The sequence below is a fragment of the Sinocyclocheilus rhinocerous genome, unplaced genomic scaffold (genome assembly GCF_001515625.1).
Source record: "Sinocyclocheilus rhinocerous isolate Xijiao unplaced genomic scaffold, SAMN03320098_v1.1 scaffold553, whole genome shotgun sequence".
Taxonomy (NCBI): domain Eukaryota; kingdom Metazoa; phylum Chordata; class Actinopteri; order Cypriniformes; family Cyprinidae; genus Sinocyclocheilus; species Sinocyclocheilus rhinocerous.
Window position 1 is genome coordinate 767,150 of NW_015627255.1, and position 12,964 is coordinate 780,113.

Genomic DNA, 12,964 nt, shown 5'->3' on the forward strand with positions numbered 1-12,964 from the left:
TTACATTATAAATATATTAAAATAGAAAAAAGTTATTTTAAATTATAATAATTCTACTGTTTTTACTGTATTTTGATCAAATAAATGCATACTTGGTAAGCCTATATGTCTTTCAAGACCCCAAACAATTGAATGACAGTGTACACAAAAAAAAACAGCACATGTACTATGATTTGTGATGCACTAATTTTAATAAACCCTGTTACTTTTGCTTCATCTCTGACAGGGTGGGATGGGATTTAACTATTTAGCACTGAAGATTTAGGACAAACTCCAGCGACAGGAGCCATAACTAGAATTCCTCCGCCTAAAAACGTAGCCCAACCTAAAAAAAAATATTATTTAGACAACTGCTAAAATAACTAAGACATATATTCATATTTATTTGAAATAGCTTTGACTATCTCTGTCCCATATGCTTCCATTGTAAGTGCATCACAGTTAATGCATTTCCCTCATTTTTTCTTTCTTTTCTTTTACAAATGAAAAAGACGAGTTGATGCTGGCTCTAGAGCTTAATGTGCATTTAACTGTATTTTCAGTCATAATGAGCTGCAAAGTATGTTATGTTTACTGTAAAAGTCTAACTGAAATTGTAAGGACTAATTATAATTAAGAATTAAATTACTTTCAATAGCAGTCTAAAGGAAAGTAAAAATGTCTCAAAATAACCCTTAGTCCACCCAAAAATTAAAATTCAGTCATTAATTTTGTGTCATTCCCAGGATGTATAGATTTCTTTCTTCTGTGAAACACAAAAGAAGATGTTTGGAAGCATGTTGGTTCCTATCGACTTCCATTGTATTCTTTTTCAATAAACTGACACCGAAACTGCATGTTTATTAATATTAATCAAAATATCTCCTTTTATGTTCCACAGAAGGAAAAAAAGTCTTCAACTTGAAGGTGAGGTAATGATGACAATTCTCATTTTTGCTTCCTTTTAAGTAAAGTATATTGCGTTTTGTATTTTGACTGAACCCCTTAAGAAAGAATCAATGGTTTCAGATGAGGATACAGGGGTCTATGTAAAAAACAATTCCTAATACTGGGAATTACATTAAACCCAAGATTACTGAGGTCACCCAACTTGAAAAACATTTTGTAGGAGTTGAAAATGTATATATATTGATTATATGTATGGCTCTGTATGTGATCAGAGTACAGGATATGCCCTGATATGTGTATGTGGAGGATATTTTCAGGCTGTGCGTATATGGGTCTCATGGCATGAGCGATGCTCCCATAGCTGTTCCAGATCACTGCTGTTACTGCAGTAACACATGATATGTAGAGTTGGCTCACACACTGCTTATGCAATACTAATGAATCAGCCCAGGGCATAATGGAGACTGTTGCACTATTGAGAAGATAATTACTCTTGTTGTCATTGTTGTTTTTGTTGTTACAGAACTTGATTTCTGTTGATGTGTTACTATGTGTTATGTACTGGGTGTGTCTACAAATATATGTGTACATTATACAGCACGAATAGATCTATTAACAACATTGACGTCTTTTTTTTTTTTTGTATTGTATTGTATTGGGCGTACCATTCATTCTACCATTATATTTGCACATTGTGTACATTGACGTGTACAAATAAACTGAATATTGAAAACAGGGGCACCTAATTTGACATAATAACCTCTATTTCAATTTCACTTGGCAATTATTAATAAGTTAAAAAACAGTTAGAATTAGCCTGTTGTCCTTTCCTATTCTGTGTCTAATGTCACTTTGTTGCAAGCCAAATTGAAACTGACTTTTATGTCAGAAGTGCTTTGGTCTATAATTTTTAAAATAGCTTTTTGTGTGTGTGTGCTCCAAAGTGCTCCATAATCTATTTCTTCACAAATACAAACAGACCTTTGGACAGCAACTAAATCAGGATGTCATGACCTAAAACTGGAATAGTGACTAAAAGTGAAATTTAGAGAAAATCAAACAGAGGCTGATCATGCATTTTATTTTATTATATTGTTTATTCTCAAAGATTTCTCTCTGTATAGCTTAAATAGGAGTAAAACCAACCATAAACATAAACAATAGTGGCTGAATTCTGGGCAGATTAAAAAGATCTCAGTTGATCTGAGGCATTCAGACATCAAGAAACATTCTTTAAAGACCAACAGGCTTCACACTGCAGGAAATCCAAACAAAGCAGGAACAGGAATTCTGTTTTTCAGCCTGTCAGATTCCATTCTCTGTCACACAACATTCTACACCAGGGGTGGCCAAATGCGGCCCGTGGATGAATTTTAAGCGGCCCGCAGCTGTCTTAATAGACCCAAGAAAATTAGACAAGATGTGAAACAAACTCAACTGATTATCTTGCAGTGAACTAGGCTATAGCTATTCTTGTCCTCAGATAACACATTCACTGACCACCCACAGTCAGTTCAGTGACGCTGATGCATATTACACACAAACTGGAAAGTAGCTACTTGCTTGATCTGGCAAGCTCTAATCTGATTGGCCGACTCTGTGTCAACTTCTGAAATAAGGGCATATCTGTTTTATTATTATTATTATTATTATTAGGCTGCCTGGACATAAAGCTGTGGAATGGATTTATGTAATGAGCTCTACAACACTGCCATAGATAAGTAAAGGAAGTGCAACACAAAAATATTATTTTACTAGGCTATAACACATAAATTAGATCGTAACATTTGCCTATCCTCAACCTAAGTTCCAATCTTCACCACATTGTTAACCAACAAAAGTCAGAACATCTTGTAAACGACAAAAAGTTTAACTTGTGTCTTAAAAACACGCAAAACGGCTGAAAACGCAGCAAGACAACGGTTCAAAACCCGTTTTTTTTTTTTTTGTAAACCGGCTTTAACATGTCTCAATTTTCTCATTTTTCTAATTCTAATATTTTTAAATAACTCGCGAGTATTATGTAAAGTATAATGGGAACTGGAAATCGTGTTGTCTCAATTCAAATGAACTAAACTTGTGTTTGAAACATCGGTCGCTCCCATTGTAGTTGCAACAAACATTCACAAAACTATGCTCAATTAACTCATTTTAACTAAGTAAATGCAACAAGCTGGGGAAAAAATCTCTGTTTTGATTTCCAATTACATTCAGAGTTTTGTGAGTGTGTTTGCCTGTCTGTCCTGCTCTCCATTATCTTTACCCTGCTGAACTACAGCCAGACCTTTCACTTTGGCATCTGTTAGAGAGACAAAGAGCCAAAAACCTCCCTCCTCCCACACATCAAATAAAAAAGAATATATATATATATAGATAAAAAAAAAAAAATCAGCAGCTCAAAGTCAAAGACACCTTACTGGCACGACACTCACGAATCCACTCTCATTACTTTATAACGGCAAAAGATTACGTATTGTCATTAGGAATTGTTTTTACCAATAGCAACCTTATAGCATATCAGTGTTCAGTTTTACAGTCATGAAAAGACAAAAAGGAGAGGGTCAAATGAAAGTCTTAACCCTAAAAATAGACATTGTTCTATATTTTCAGATTCGAGAATCATACATCCTTGAACTTTTATAGGAGAGGATGCTGAAGCCTTATTTAAGGTGTTTCAACTGTCCCTTTGTTCCAACTGTACAGTACATAGTGTAGACTACCCTACAGCGAAACAAAACAAACAAAACATTTCCTGCCCTTTACAGTACCCTTTGTTTTGTGTCACCATTTCTTTATTATGCGTTGGCATGTGTACCAGTCAAACAGGTTAAACGTCAGACTTCAAATTCCTGTCATAGAATTCATTCAGAACTTTGATACTTGAAATATATTTCAATGAACTTTGACGAGTGAAAGAGTTGTCATCATAGGGCAAAACATCTAACTGCATTACTCATTATTACGTGATTTATGGGTTTGGAGGTTTACAGTCACTCTTCAAAAATGGAACTGAATTCTGTTCCTGTGATTTCATCTTTCTGACTGTAGAGCAACACCTGTTGAAGTGCAAGAGTATCAAAGGACTGGCAGTCTGAATCTCTGCAGAGAATCTTCTAGAAATGTGCTGCCATTATGTATGTTACAATTGATTTTAGGTCATTACTTTTAGAAAACGCAGCTTGCCTGAATCTGCTTTATGGTCGAAAGCTGAATTGCATGCCATTGTAAATTTATGTGTGTATCTGGACAACAATGTTCATCTCTTCCCTTCCCTTTCAGTTTGCCGTTTTATATTTTTGTCATCTATTATTAAACTAATTTTCACATTTATAGTTATCATCACTGAATTAAGATTTGGAACATGATCATAACCCTGGGATCATAAAATTTGACATGGACTGAACTGACTGAAAAAAAAGAAAAGGACATATTGAGACAAAATAATCTTGCAACCCTTTATTCACATATGCAAAGCATGAATTAGTACATTACAAACTGTTGAATTCTATTCTTATAAGGAGAAGTGTAAATCATGTTTCTTTTTCTATTCCTCATTTTTTATATTTATACATTAATGTGTTTACAGAGAAAAAGCATCAGATGCTTTATATTGATGTTAACAGATGGTTAAGTTAGGTTTAGACAGCTGATTTTAAAATACAAAGGAATTATATTCAATTATTCTTTTGTTTTTTACATTCAACATTATACTTTCACTTTTCCTGTTTACTGATGTTCCAAAAATCGAGATTCATAGAGACCAGTTATATAGGAACATGTGTGTGTATGTATATATATATATATATATATTATTTTATATGATTTAAGATATGTGTGATGATGTGTGGTGTGAAAACAGACATAAATTGATCACCAGTATAGTACAGTAAAAAAAAGGGGGCCAAGAGATCCACTTACATTATTTCAGTAAAGACACATAACACTTTCTTATTAAGAAATATACATCTTCCATTACAGAAAAATAATAGTAAAGTTACATTTACAAGTACTAAAATTTTTTCACAGAACTGTTTCAGAAAGTGCCTTTGACATTACTGTTAGCAAAAAAAGCAAGACTGCCTTAATACAATTGTATCACTATACCTACATTTCAAACATATGAAAAAATAAACATTACTTTACCGTAATTTAAGGTTATACAAAGTAAAATGCAAAACGAAATGCATTAAGTAAATATTGTTCATTTGTAAAACAATTTTATAGCATTAAAAAAAAAAAAAATAAAATAACAGAAAAGGAGAATAAACATAAACATTCACTGCGAAATTGTAATTGAACCAACTGTTATACAAAAGGCTGTTATTTTAGGAACAGATCGATATAAAGTTTTATATTAATATCTAACAGTTATCAATTCAGTCTCAAATCATATACAGGCGGGTGATCTCATACTTATCAAATTCTTATAAAATAAACAAGCACCTCTAACAAGAGGTGAATGATATCACTATGGTCAAAACCATAAAGTTTTCCACTGTTAAGACAGATATTTCATACCATCTCTCCCCTAAGGAGCACGCAGATGGTGCAGTCCCACAGGTATTTCACTTCACATCATGCGGATCTACTAGAAAATCAAATACGACATGATCTACTAGAAGTAGAAAAGAGGTAAATCATCCAGTAAAAAGGACCCCCCCCCCCAAAAAAAAAGGTGGCATAAAATGGAAACGGAGAGCTTGGAAACACAATACTGAATCATCAGAACCACAGTGGCAACACAGTTTGGTCTGCTGTACCAATTTCTGGTAACAGGTCCAGTTTTTGAACCCTACTCTTTCACTGCCATCTTCTATCACCGGTTATATAGATAACACTACAGCAGATGACTAGGTGATAAGAAACACCACAAGGTTTAAGTTAGTATGAAGAACTTTCTGCCACACCATTCTTTGACTTATGAATCAAACTGCAGCTGCATAAGATATTTTGCGCTCCTAAGCTCTGACCTACAATCTTGTTTTTTTTGGCACGTGACCTCGTTATTCTCCACTATTATTCTCCAACTGTCCAGAAGCTCAGGCTGGTGTGTTAAATGTGAGAAGCTTAAACTTGTAAACACTGAGAAGCAGCATATGTGGACACTCAATGCACAGAGCCTTTTTTAAAATATATCCGTTGCATTGATTTTGGTCCATGCAGCACGGCTGAATCACTACAGATGCAGAGCATCCTCTTTCAAGCACATTCGAAATTTGCTCCGCTCTTTTCTTGACACCATATGAGCGGTTGTTCCCTCTTCCTTCTGTCGGTTGGGAATTTATGCATGTTTCCTTTAAACCATGAGCTTCTTTTTCAGCTCAAAGTATGCATCAAATCTGGCCATGGCATACTCCTATAAAGAATAAGAAAAAATGATTAAAGAATTAACAATTAGCATTTTTAAAAGATATATATTAATAATAGATCAGTTCTACAAGGTATATGCACATTATTTGGACTATCTTGGGTGTCACTGTCCTTTTGTTTTATCTTGTATCTTGTCCTTGAACACGTTTTATTTTTCTAAGATTGTTATTTAAGACACTCACTGTAGATTATTCATTGTTTTCAATTTCAAACTTCATAAAAAAAAATTTAAATACACAAATTAAACATTTTATATCAGAAACATTACTGTGGCACACACTCAGTAGGTTTACAGTCATGTTACCCTGACCTCACAAGTATTTGTGTACTGTCCAAAGGGTTGTGAGGCAGCGCAAATATCGCAAAGGCCGTATCTTTACGTATCTGATTGCCGTTGATAAAATTCTCGTCTTACCTAAGAGCTGCACTGTGTACAATGGAATAACCCAGTAATAACTCAACTCCACACACAAAGATTTGACAGTTTTCTTAAAATAACTCACCATGTACCCAAATTCAATAGTTGATATTTTGGCCTGGATTATGGACCACAATCCCCAGAAGAAATGGGAGGCCAGAGCAAACCTAAATGAGAGAGCACTGAGTTCACAAAGTACAGATGGAAAGAACATTTGGGAAGTCTCTGGAAATGTGAATCACTGCTGGACTTGGTCCAAATATCTTTTTATATCCATTATAGTAGTATAGTACGAGACCCAACATGGATAGCCTCATTATTTTTTCTTTGTTTTGATTGCATGGGCCTCATTTCCAAATCAATAAGCTCAAGAAAATGTTACATAATCATCTATAAAATTACAATTTGATGGCAAAATGTGTGTAAAACTGCCTAAGATAGATCTGAGGTAAGTATATCACCTGTTAACCTCCACTAGCATATCCTCTTTGAGTTTCAGCTGGTCCTCCTCACTCAAGTTTTCAAATCCAGCATGAGATTCCAACAGATAACTCTGAAAGAAATGCATCTGAGAAAACAAAACGAAATGTAATGTAATTTTTCTGGTTAATAGATTTAAGAGGAGAAAAAAAGTACCAAAAAAAGACAACAAACCTGCTGTGCTTTGGTGGGGTAATTTTTGGTGTTCGTGATGAAAAATGGAAACTTGTCATAGGTATAGTCATACGTCCACTCACAGAAGAAATTTCCAAAGTCAAATCCTCTGTGGGAGAAAGAAAGGAGATCAGCACCCCATCAACAACATTTGTTAATGCGATAATAATGCATAATGAGTCTTGATCGTTTAGAAATCATTGGTAATTGTGGAGGAGGTTTTGTTTGGGATTCATGAGAATATTATAACATTTGGAAGCTGTTCAGATCAGCTTCAATAAATAATGAATAAATCCGTTCTGATGGGCTTCAAATAATGTGTAGGGCTGATCAGCACTTTTATATATAATAAATTTATTACCGACTACAAATGCCAAACATTGTTATGCTGATTCAACAACTTTGCCCAAAATAATATTTAAAATTCCATTTTTAAAATTCCTGGTCTAAAATATTGTGAACTGAAGTGCAAGTGCAGCATTAACTGAAATTGTCCTATTGCTGTTTGGGAAGATTATAAATTTCTAGTCTGTCATGAAACTCTAGATAGCAATGCAGTCATGTATTACATGGCACAAGCTGATTGGCTGATTCTGCAGCCAATCAGATTGCTTGCTCAACATTCGCTGTAAGCTGGTCCTGCAGTGTGCAATTGGAGTTTGTCTTATACCCTCGACCTCCCCCTAGCTCCACCTGTCTAAATCTGCTATAGGATTTATGTATGCCTAATAATGCAGCAGCAACATAACTTACAGGCTCACAACAGTGTATCTGTATATCTATTGGCAGTAGCAAATCCATACTTGCTCTGCAGCAGTAGAGTGTGTAGCAGATCTAGTCCACTAAGACCAAAATATACTAACATTGTCATATCTATTAACATGCTAAAACAACTTCCAAGAGTTGCCATGATTGAAATTATATTGTGAGCCAGGTCACTAGGTTTCTACCAGTTTTGAGCCAAACCACAAAAAAAAAAAAGAGAAAACATGACTCTTACTTTACGCAAACTGAAAGAAGAGGCTCACAGCTGCTGGGGAAACTGAACAAAGCACACATCTCTGTGGCTGGGAAACCCGGCTTCATTTCCTACCGCTTTGCTGGACAAGCACTGTCAATGGACCTAAACACGGGTCACTTACACCCTGGGAGACTACACTGGATGGCAGGATGGAAAACAAACAAAGCATGCCTTGACCCTTGTCGCCCATCACTGGATCAGTGATCTTGCCAATACAGGACCCTCTTCTAACAAAACCAGGCTCCTAAAAGAACGTGCTACAGTTTGGAGCTTATTTGCCCGAGGATCCTCTGAGAGACCTGTGTTTGAGCACGTGCAAGAATGCGAGTACCCTAGCAACAGTGTGGGATCAATGCCAGAGCCTTCAAAGTCTAGAGGTCCTTTCTTAGAAATGGGGCACCCAAACTTAAGTGTTCCAAACTTATCAGAAACAACTACGTGGTCTTGAATAACAAAGAGAAACAGACAGTTCTTTAATTCAGTTCTTTAATTCAGCTAATTCAGAGGTAAAAGATCAAAACTTAATTCCCATCAAACATCTGGTTGTTAACAAAACCAGGCTGTTTTCTTGGAATTTAGCTGCATATGCTTTTTCTGAATCGTGTGGAATGAATGTGACTATGAATATTACGGACCTGTAGCTGTAGCTGCTGTACTCAAAGTCAATCAACATGAGCCTCTGTCTGTCTGTGTTCTCACGGCCACTCAGGAGCAAGATGTTTCCTGTTTAAAACAAGGCAGCACTTTTAAAACATTTGATTAAACAATGGTGGACCTTTGTTAGAAACAATAATGAAATACAGAGTCATAGTAAACCCATGTCTAACCTTCTTGCAAGTCATTGTGGCAGAAAACAACAGGAGAGGGAGTAGATTCAAGTAGACACCTGTGTACACAAACAGCCATTTAAGTAAACATACAAAAGACGTCAATAATGAACAGTCACCAAACACCCTTTTATATTTGTCAATACATTATCTAGCTATCAGTCACTCTCGAATCTCGTAAAGTGTGAACAGTTTCCAGGGATTCTGATAAAGCAGGTCAATGAAACCATGCTGGAAATGCATGACGAGAAGATAATTTCCCTAAAACAGAAGTGAAATCACAGCTGTGCGGAATAATCAAGATAATAAAGATCTTACTTTAGACTGTCCATCTCTTGAGGCAAGTTGTAGCTCAAAAGGCGGGAGAAATTTCGTAGATGGTGTTCCCTGGTGAAGGTGAGCTGAAGCACTTGATCCATGTACCTGTGCAGTAGATACAGGCAAATACAGACAGTAAGTCTTCTATTTTTAGCAATTAAGAAAGCTAAAGGGAGAATTCATATAGTAGTATGAGATGATAAATGTTGGTAATCTATATTTAGGTCCCAGTGGAGATACTAAAGACTATGGCAGGGGTGTCAAACTCAATTCACGGAGGGCCGGAGCCCTGCAGATTTTTGTTCCAACCTTGCTCCAACACACATACCATGTAGATTTCAAATAAGCCTGAAGGACTTGATTAGTTGGATCAGGTGTGTTTAATTAGGGTTGAATCTAAACTTTGCAGGGCTCCGGCCCTCCAGGAATTGAGTTTGACACCCCTGGACTATGGGGTTTTCCAGAAGACAGTACAACTTTTTCTTCCAGGGAACTGGGTTTACATAAATCATGTTTTTATTTTTATACTGTTGACATGTAGACTGAATTTCACCAAAAAGCTCAATCCTGTCAACATCTTGACAGTAAGGATGCAGTTCCCCACCCACTATGAACATTTCTAAGAATTTAAACAAACTAGACAGCCTTTACTTAACCCTCATATTGTGTTCTAGCCATTTTTTCTTTTTCCTGAAAATGCTACTTAATGTTATCGCATAGGACTAAAACCTACTGACTTTGCTCCCACAGGGTATAACGGCTTCCCAAAAATAATTTGATAATTTTTGTACTTTTTTGGAACTTTTTCCCCACTTGTCGTGGTCAAAAATGACCAGTCTACAAAAAAAATCACTCAAAAACAGGTTCATAAGCTCATATCAATGAGTCCTAAAATCAGTAAGTTCCAAAAAAGAGATTCAAACCTGTGTTAATTGAAAGAAAATGAGTTAATAATAAAAAAAGACTGAATCCATGATTTAGTGATTATATAGCATAACAATTTACAAGCAATTTTTAAAAGGCCAGTCATTTTTGACCAGAACAGACAAATTAGGTAAAGGATTTTCAGCACAGGACAAGTGATAATTCGACAGATGTTTTATGATCACGCACTTTTCCATAGTGCCAAACAGCCACTTTGGCTCCTTGTTGAAGGGCATTCTCATTCCATGAAATCTGGCGATCTTTTCAGCAATCTCAGCAAATATACCAGGGACACTCAGCTCATCTGTGGACAATTTTCGACTCTGCAGAACAAACATTGAACTTTTTTCAGTTTGTGTTTTTAGAACTAAAACAGAAACAATTACATAACTAAAACACAATAAGTTGCATCACAGGTTTAAGTTTCTGTGTATTTAAAATCCTGGAAAATGATTCAGAGCAATGGATTTTTCTTGCAATTTTCAAGAAAGGGATTCATAAGCACTAGTGTCAAAGCACGTTGTGTGTGTGCACTGTGTTTCACATCCAGATTGTCTTCTCAATCATCATAGAAGCAAACTTTAAGACTCACAGGGACAAACTGTTCCAGTCTCCCCTGTGGAAAAATGCCATAGAGTTTGGGCCCAAGCTCCCTCTCGGCCAGGATAGCAAACATGACACTCTCCAGTACCATGGCATCAGCTCCCTGCAAACACAAAAACATACGGATACAGTTTGGACACTCAACAAGTTATATCAACTGCCAAGATCGGTCAACAAACTACACAGACTGCAATGAAACCCTGCTTAGTTTAGCCTGATTGGATCTTCAGTCCCTTAGGTCAAAACTGTGATGCTAAAAAGGAAAATGAATTTTGCACTGAAATCAATTCAATCTACAAGCCAGCCATTTTGTAACAGTGGTGATGGGCAGAAGCAAATTCAATGGCAGTGCTGGAGCAAAGCGAGTTAAATGAGAAAAAAACAAGAGAGGCAATTGTGCTGAGCGAGGCAGAACTTGCCAAACATCCCAGTCATTAATTGTGGCTGCTTAACTAGCAATGACATTAAGCCTGTTTTTGGACAAGGCTGTGCCAAGTGTTAATACACAGAACCGAAAGAGCTCCCTTCCTATGTGGGGGAAGTACTTGTGTAAGATATCTCAATTTTTCAAAACACACTATAGTTTTGCTTTTACTCGTTCCTTCCTATTAGAGATCATCTAAGAATAGGTTGCAAAGAGATTATATATTTACCAGGTATCAGTCATTGAGTGCTGTACTTTGAACTATTGCCTTAGGAATCCAAACCTGGTAGGGCAAATGTTGCGAGCATGAATGATTCAAATGTAAGGGAATTCCTTTAACTTGAACGACATTTGTCTCATGACAATGTTATGCAAACGTTTTGATCACAAACAGGCATACCAATATGGTAAAAGTAAAGGCAAACAGAAAGTCCAAAAACAAAAATGACAAACTCCTACATTCCCTGGTGAGTATCGTGGCAACTCTTTTCAATATAATGAAAGTGAATGAGAACTGGGCTGCCAATCTCCAAAATGAAAAAATAAAAGTCATGCAATAACTCTGTGTGAGGAACAGACCAAAATTTAAGTTGTTATTCACTGAACAACTTCTTCTACAGTAGCACTTAAACGCTGCAAGAACCAGATCAGTGTGATTCATGAACTGGATCAGTTGATTCTTTGAAAAGATCAGACTCAAAACTGTCAATTTCTTGTCTTTGTTTGATATTTTCAATTAATTAATTACATTAATCAAGATTTATATTTTTGTGTTCCACTTATGAAAGGAAGCCAAGTTTGGAGAAACATAAGGGTAAACAAAATATGACTTCTAATTTAAAATTTTGTGTCAACTACCCCTTTAAGATCACAGTCTTGCTCTGTGGTAAATTACTGTAAATATCGTAATTACAAGTTTAGAGAACAGGAATGACCAATCAATGTCATATTTACAAGTGGGAAACTCTAGAAGTTATTTGAAATGTGGTGGAAACACTAATCTATAGACAATGTATGTATAATCAACGTATAATCTATATATAGCAATCAGGGAGTGGAAGACAAGCCTGTAGCAAAAGGTGTAGCGAATCACTCAAATTTTCATGATTTACTTCACATTTAGTTGTAATACCATGTATAAATAAGTGACAAATTAATATTTTTCATTATTTTATATTCAGATGTAGCTATTTTGTTAATTATTGTAATTGTAGTTATTATTTGGTTTAATTCTTGTTCCATTTCCAACATGAATGTGTGACGTCATAATAATGAACACCTGACTCAGAGGAACAAGTTTCCCAGGTGCAGCTGAAGGCAGCATTAAAGGGTTAGTTCACCCAAAAATGAAAATTAGCCCACAAATTACTCACCCTCAAGTCATCAGGTGTATATGACTTTCTTCTTTCAGACGAATCCAGTCGGAGTTATATTAAAAATGGTCTTTGATCTTTCAAGCTGTTTAATGCCACTCAGCGGGTGTTGCATGCATCAGTCCAAAAGAAGTGAAATAAAAA

The 12,964-nt window shown here is 35.8% G+C and overlaps 1 protein-coding gene across 1 annotated transcript in view; it reads right to left on the reverse strand.

Annotated features, from left to right (window-relative positions):
- Positions 1-5,864: 5,864 nt before the first annotated feature.
- LOC107726368 (choline kinase alpha-like) overlaps positions 5,865-12,964 on the reverse strand; it is a 20,252-nt gene continuing 13,152 nt past the window's right edge. The window contains exons 4-12 of the mRNA XM_016535918.1: positions 11,013-11,126; positions 10,610-10,743; positions 9,497-9,601; positions 9,179-9,237; positions 8,987-9,074; positions 7,331-7,439; positions 7,138-7,244; positions 6,762-6,843; positions 5,865-6,244 (exon numbers count right to left, since the gene is read on the reverse strand). Coding sequence (XP_016391404.1) covers positions 6,185-6,244; positions 6,762-6,843; positions 7,138-7,244; positions 7,331-7,439; positions 8,987-9,074; positions 9,179-9,237; positions 9,497-9,601; positions 10,610-10,743; positions 11,013-11,126 — 858 coding nt within the window. The 3' untranslated portion in view covers positions 5,865-6,184. The remainder of the gene's footprint in view (positions 6,245-6,761; positions 6,844-7,137; positions 7,245-7,330; positions 7,440-8,986; positions 9,075-9,178; positions 9,238-9,496; positions 9,602-10,609; positions 10,744-11,012; positions 11,127-12,964) is intronic.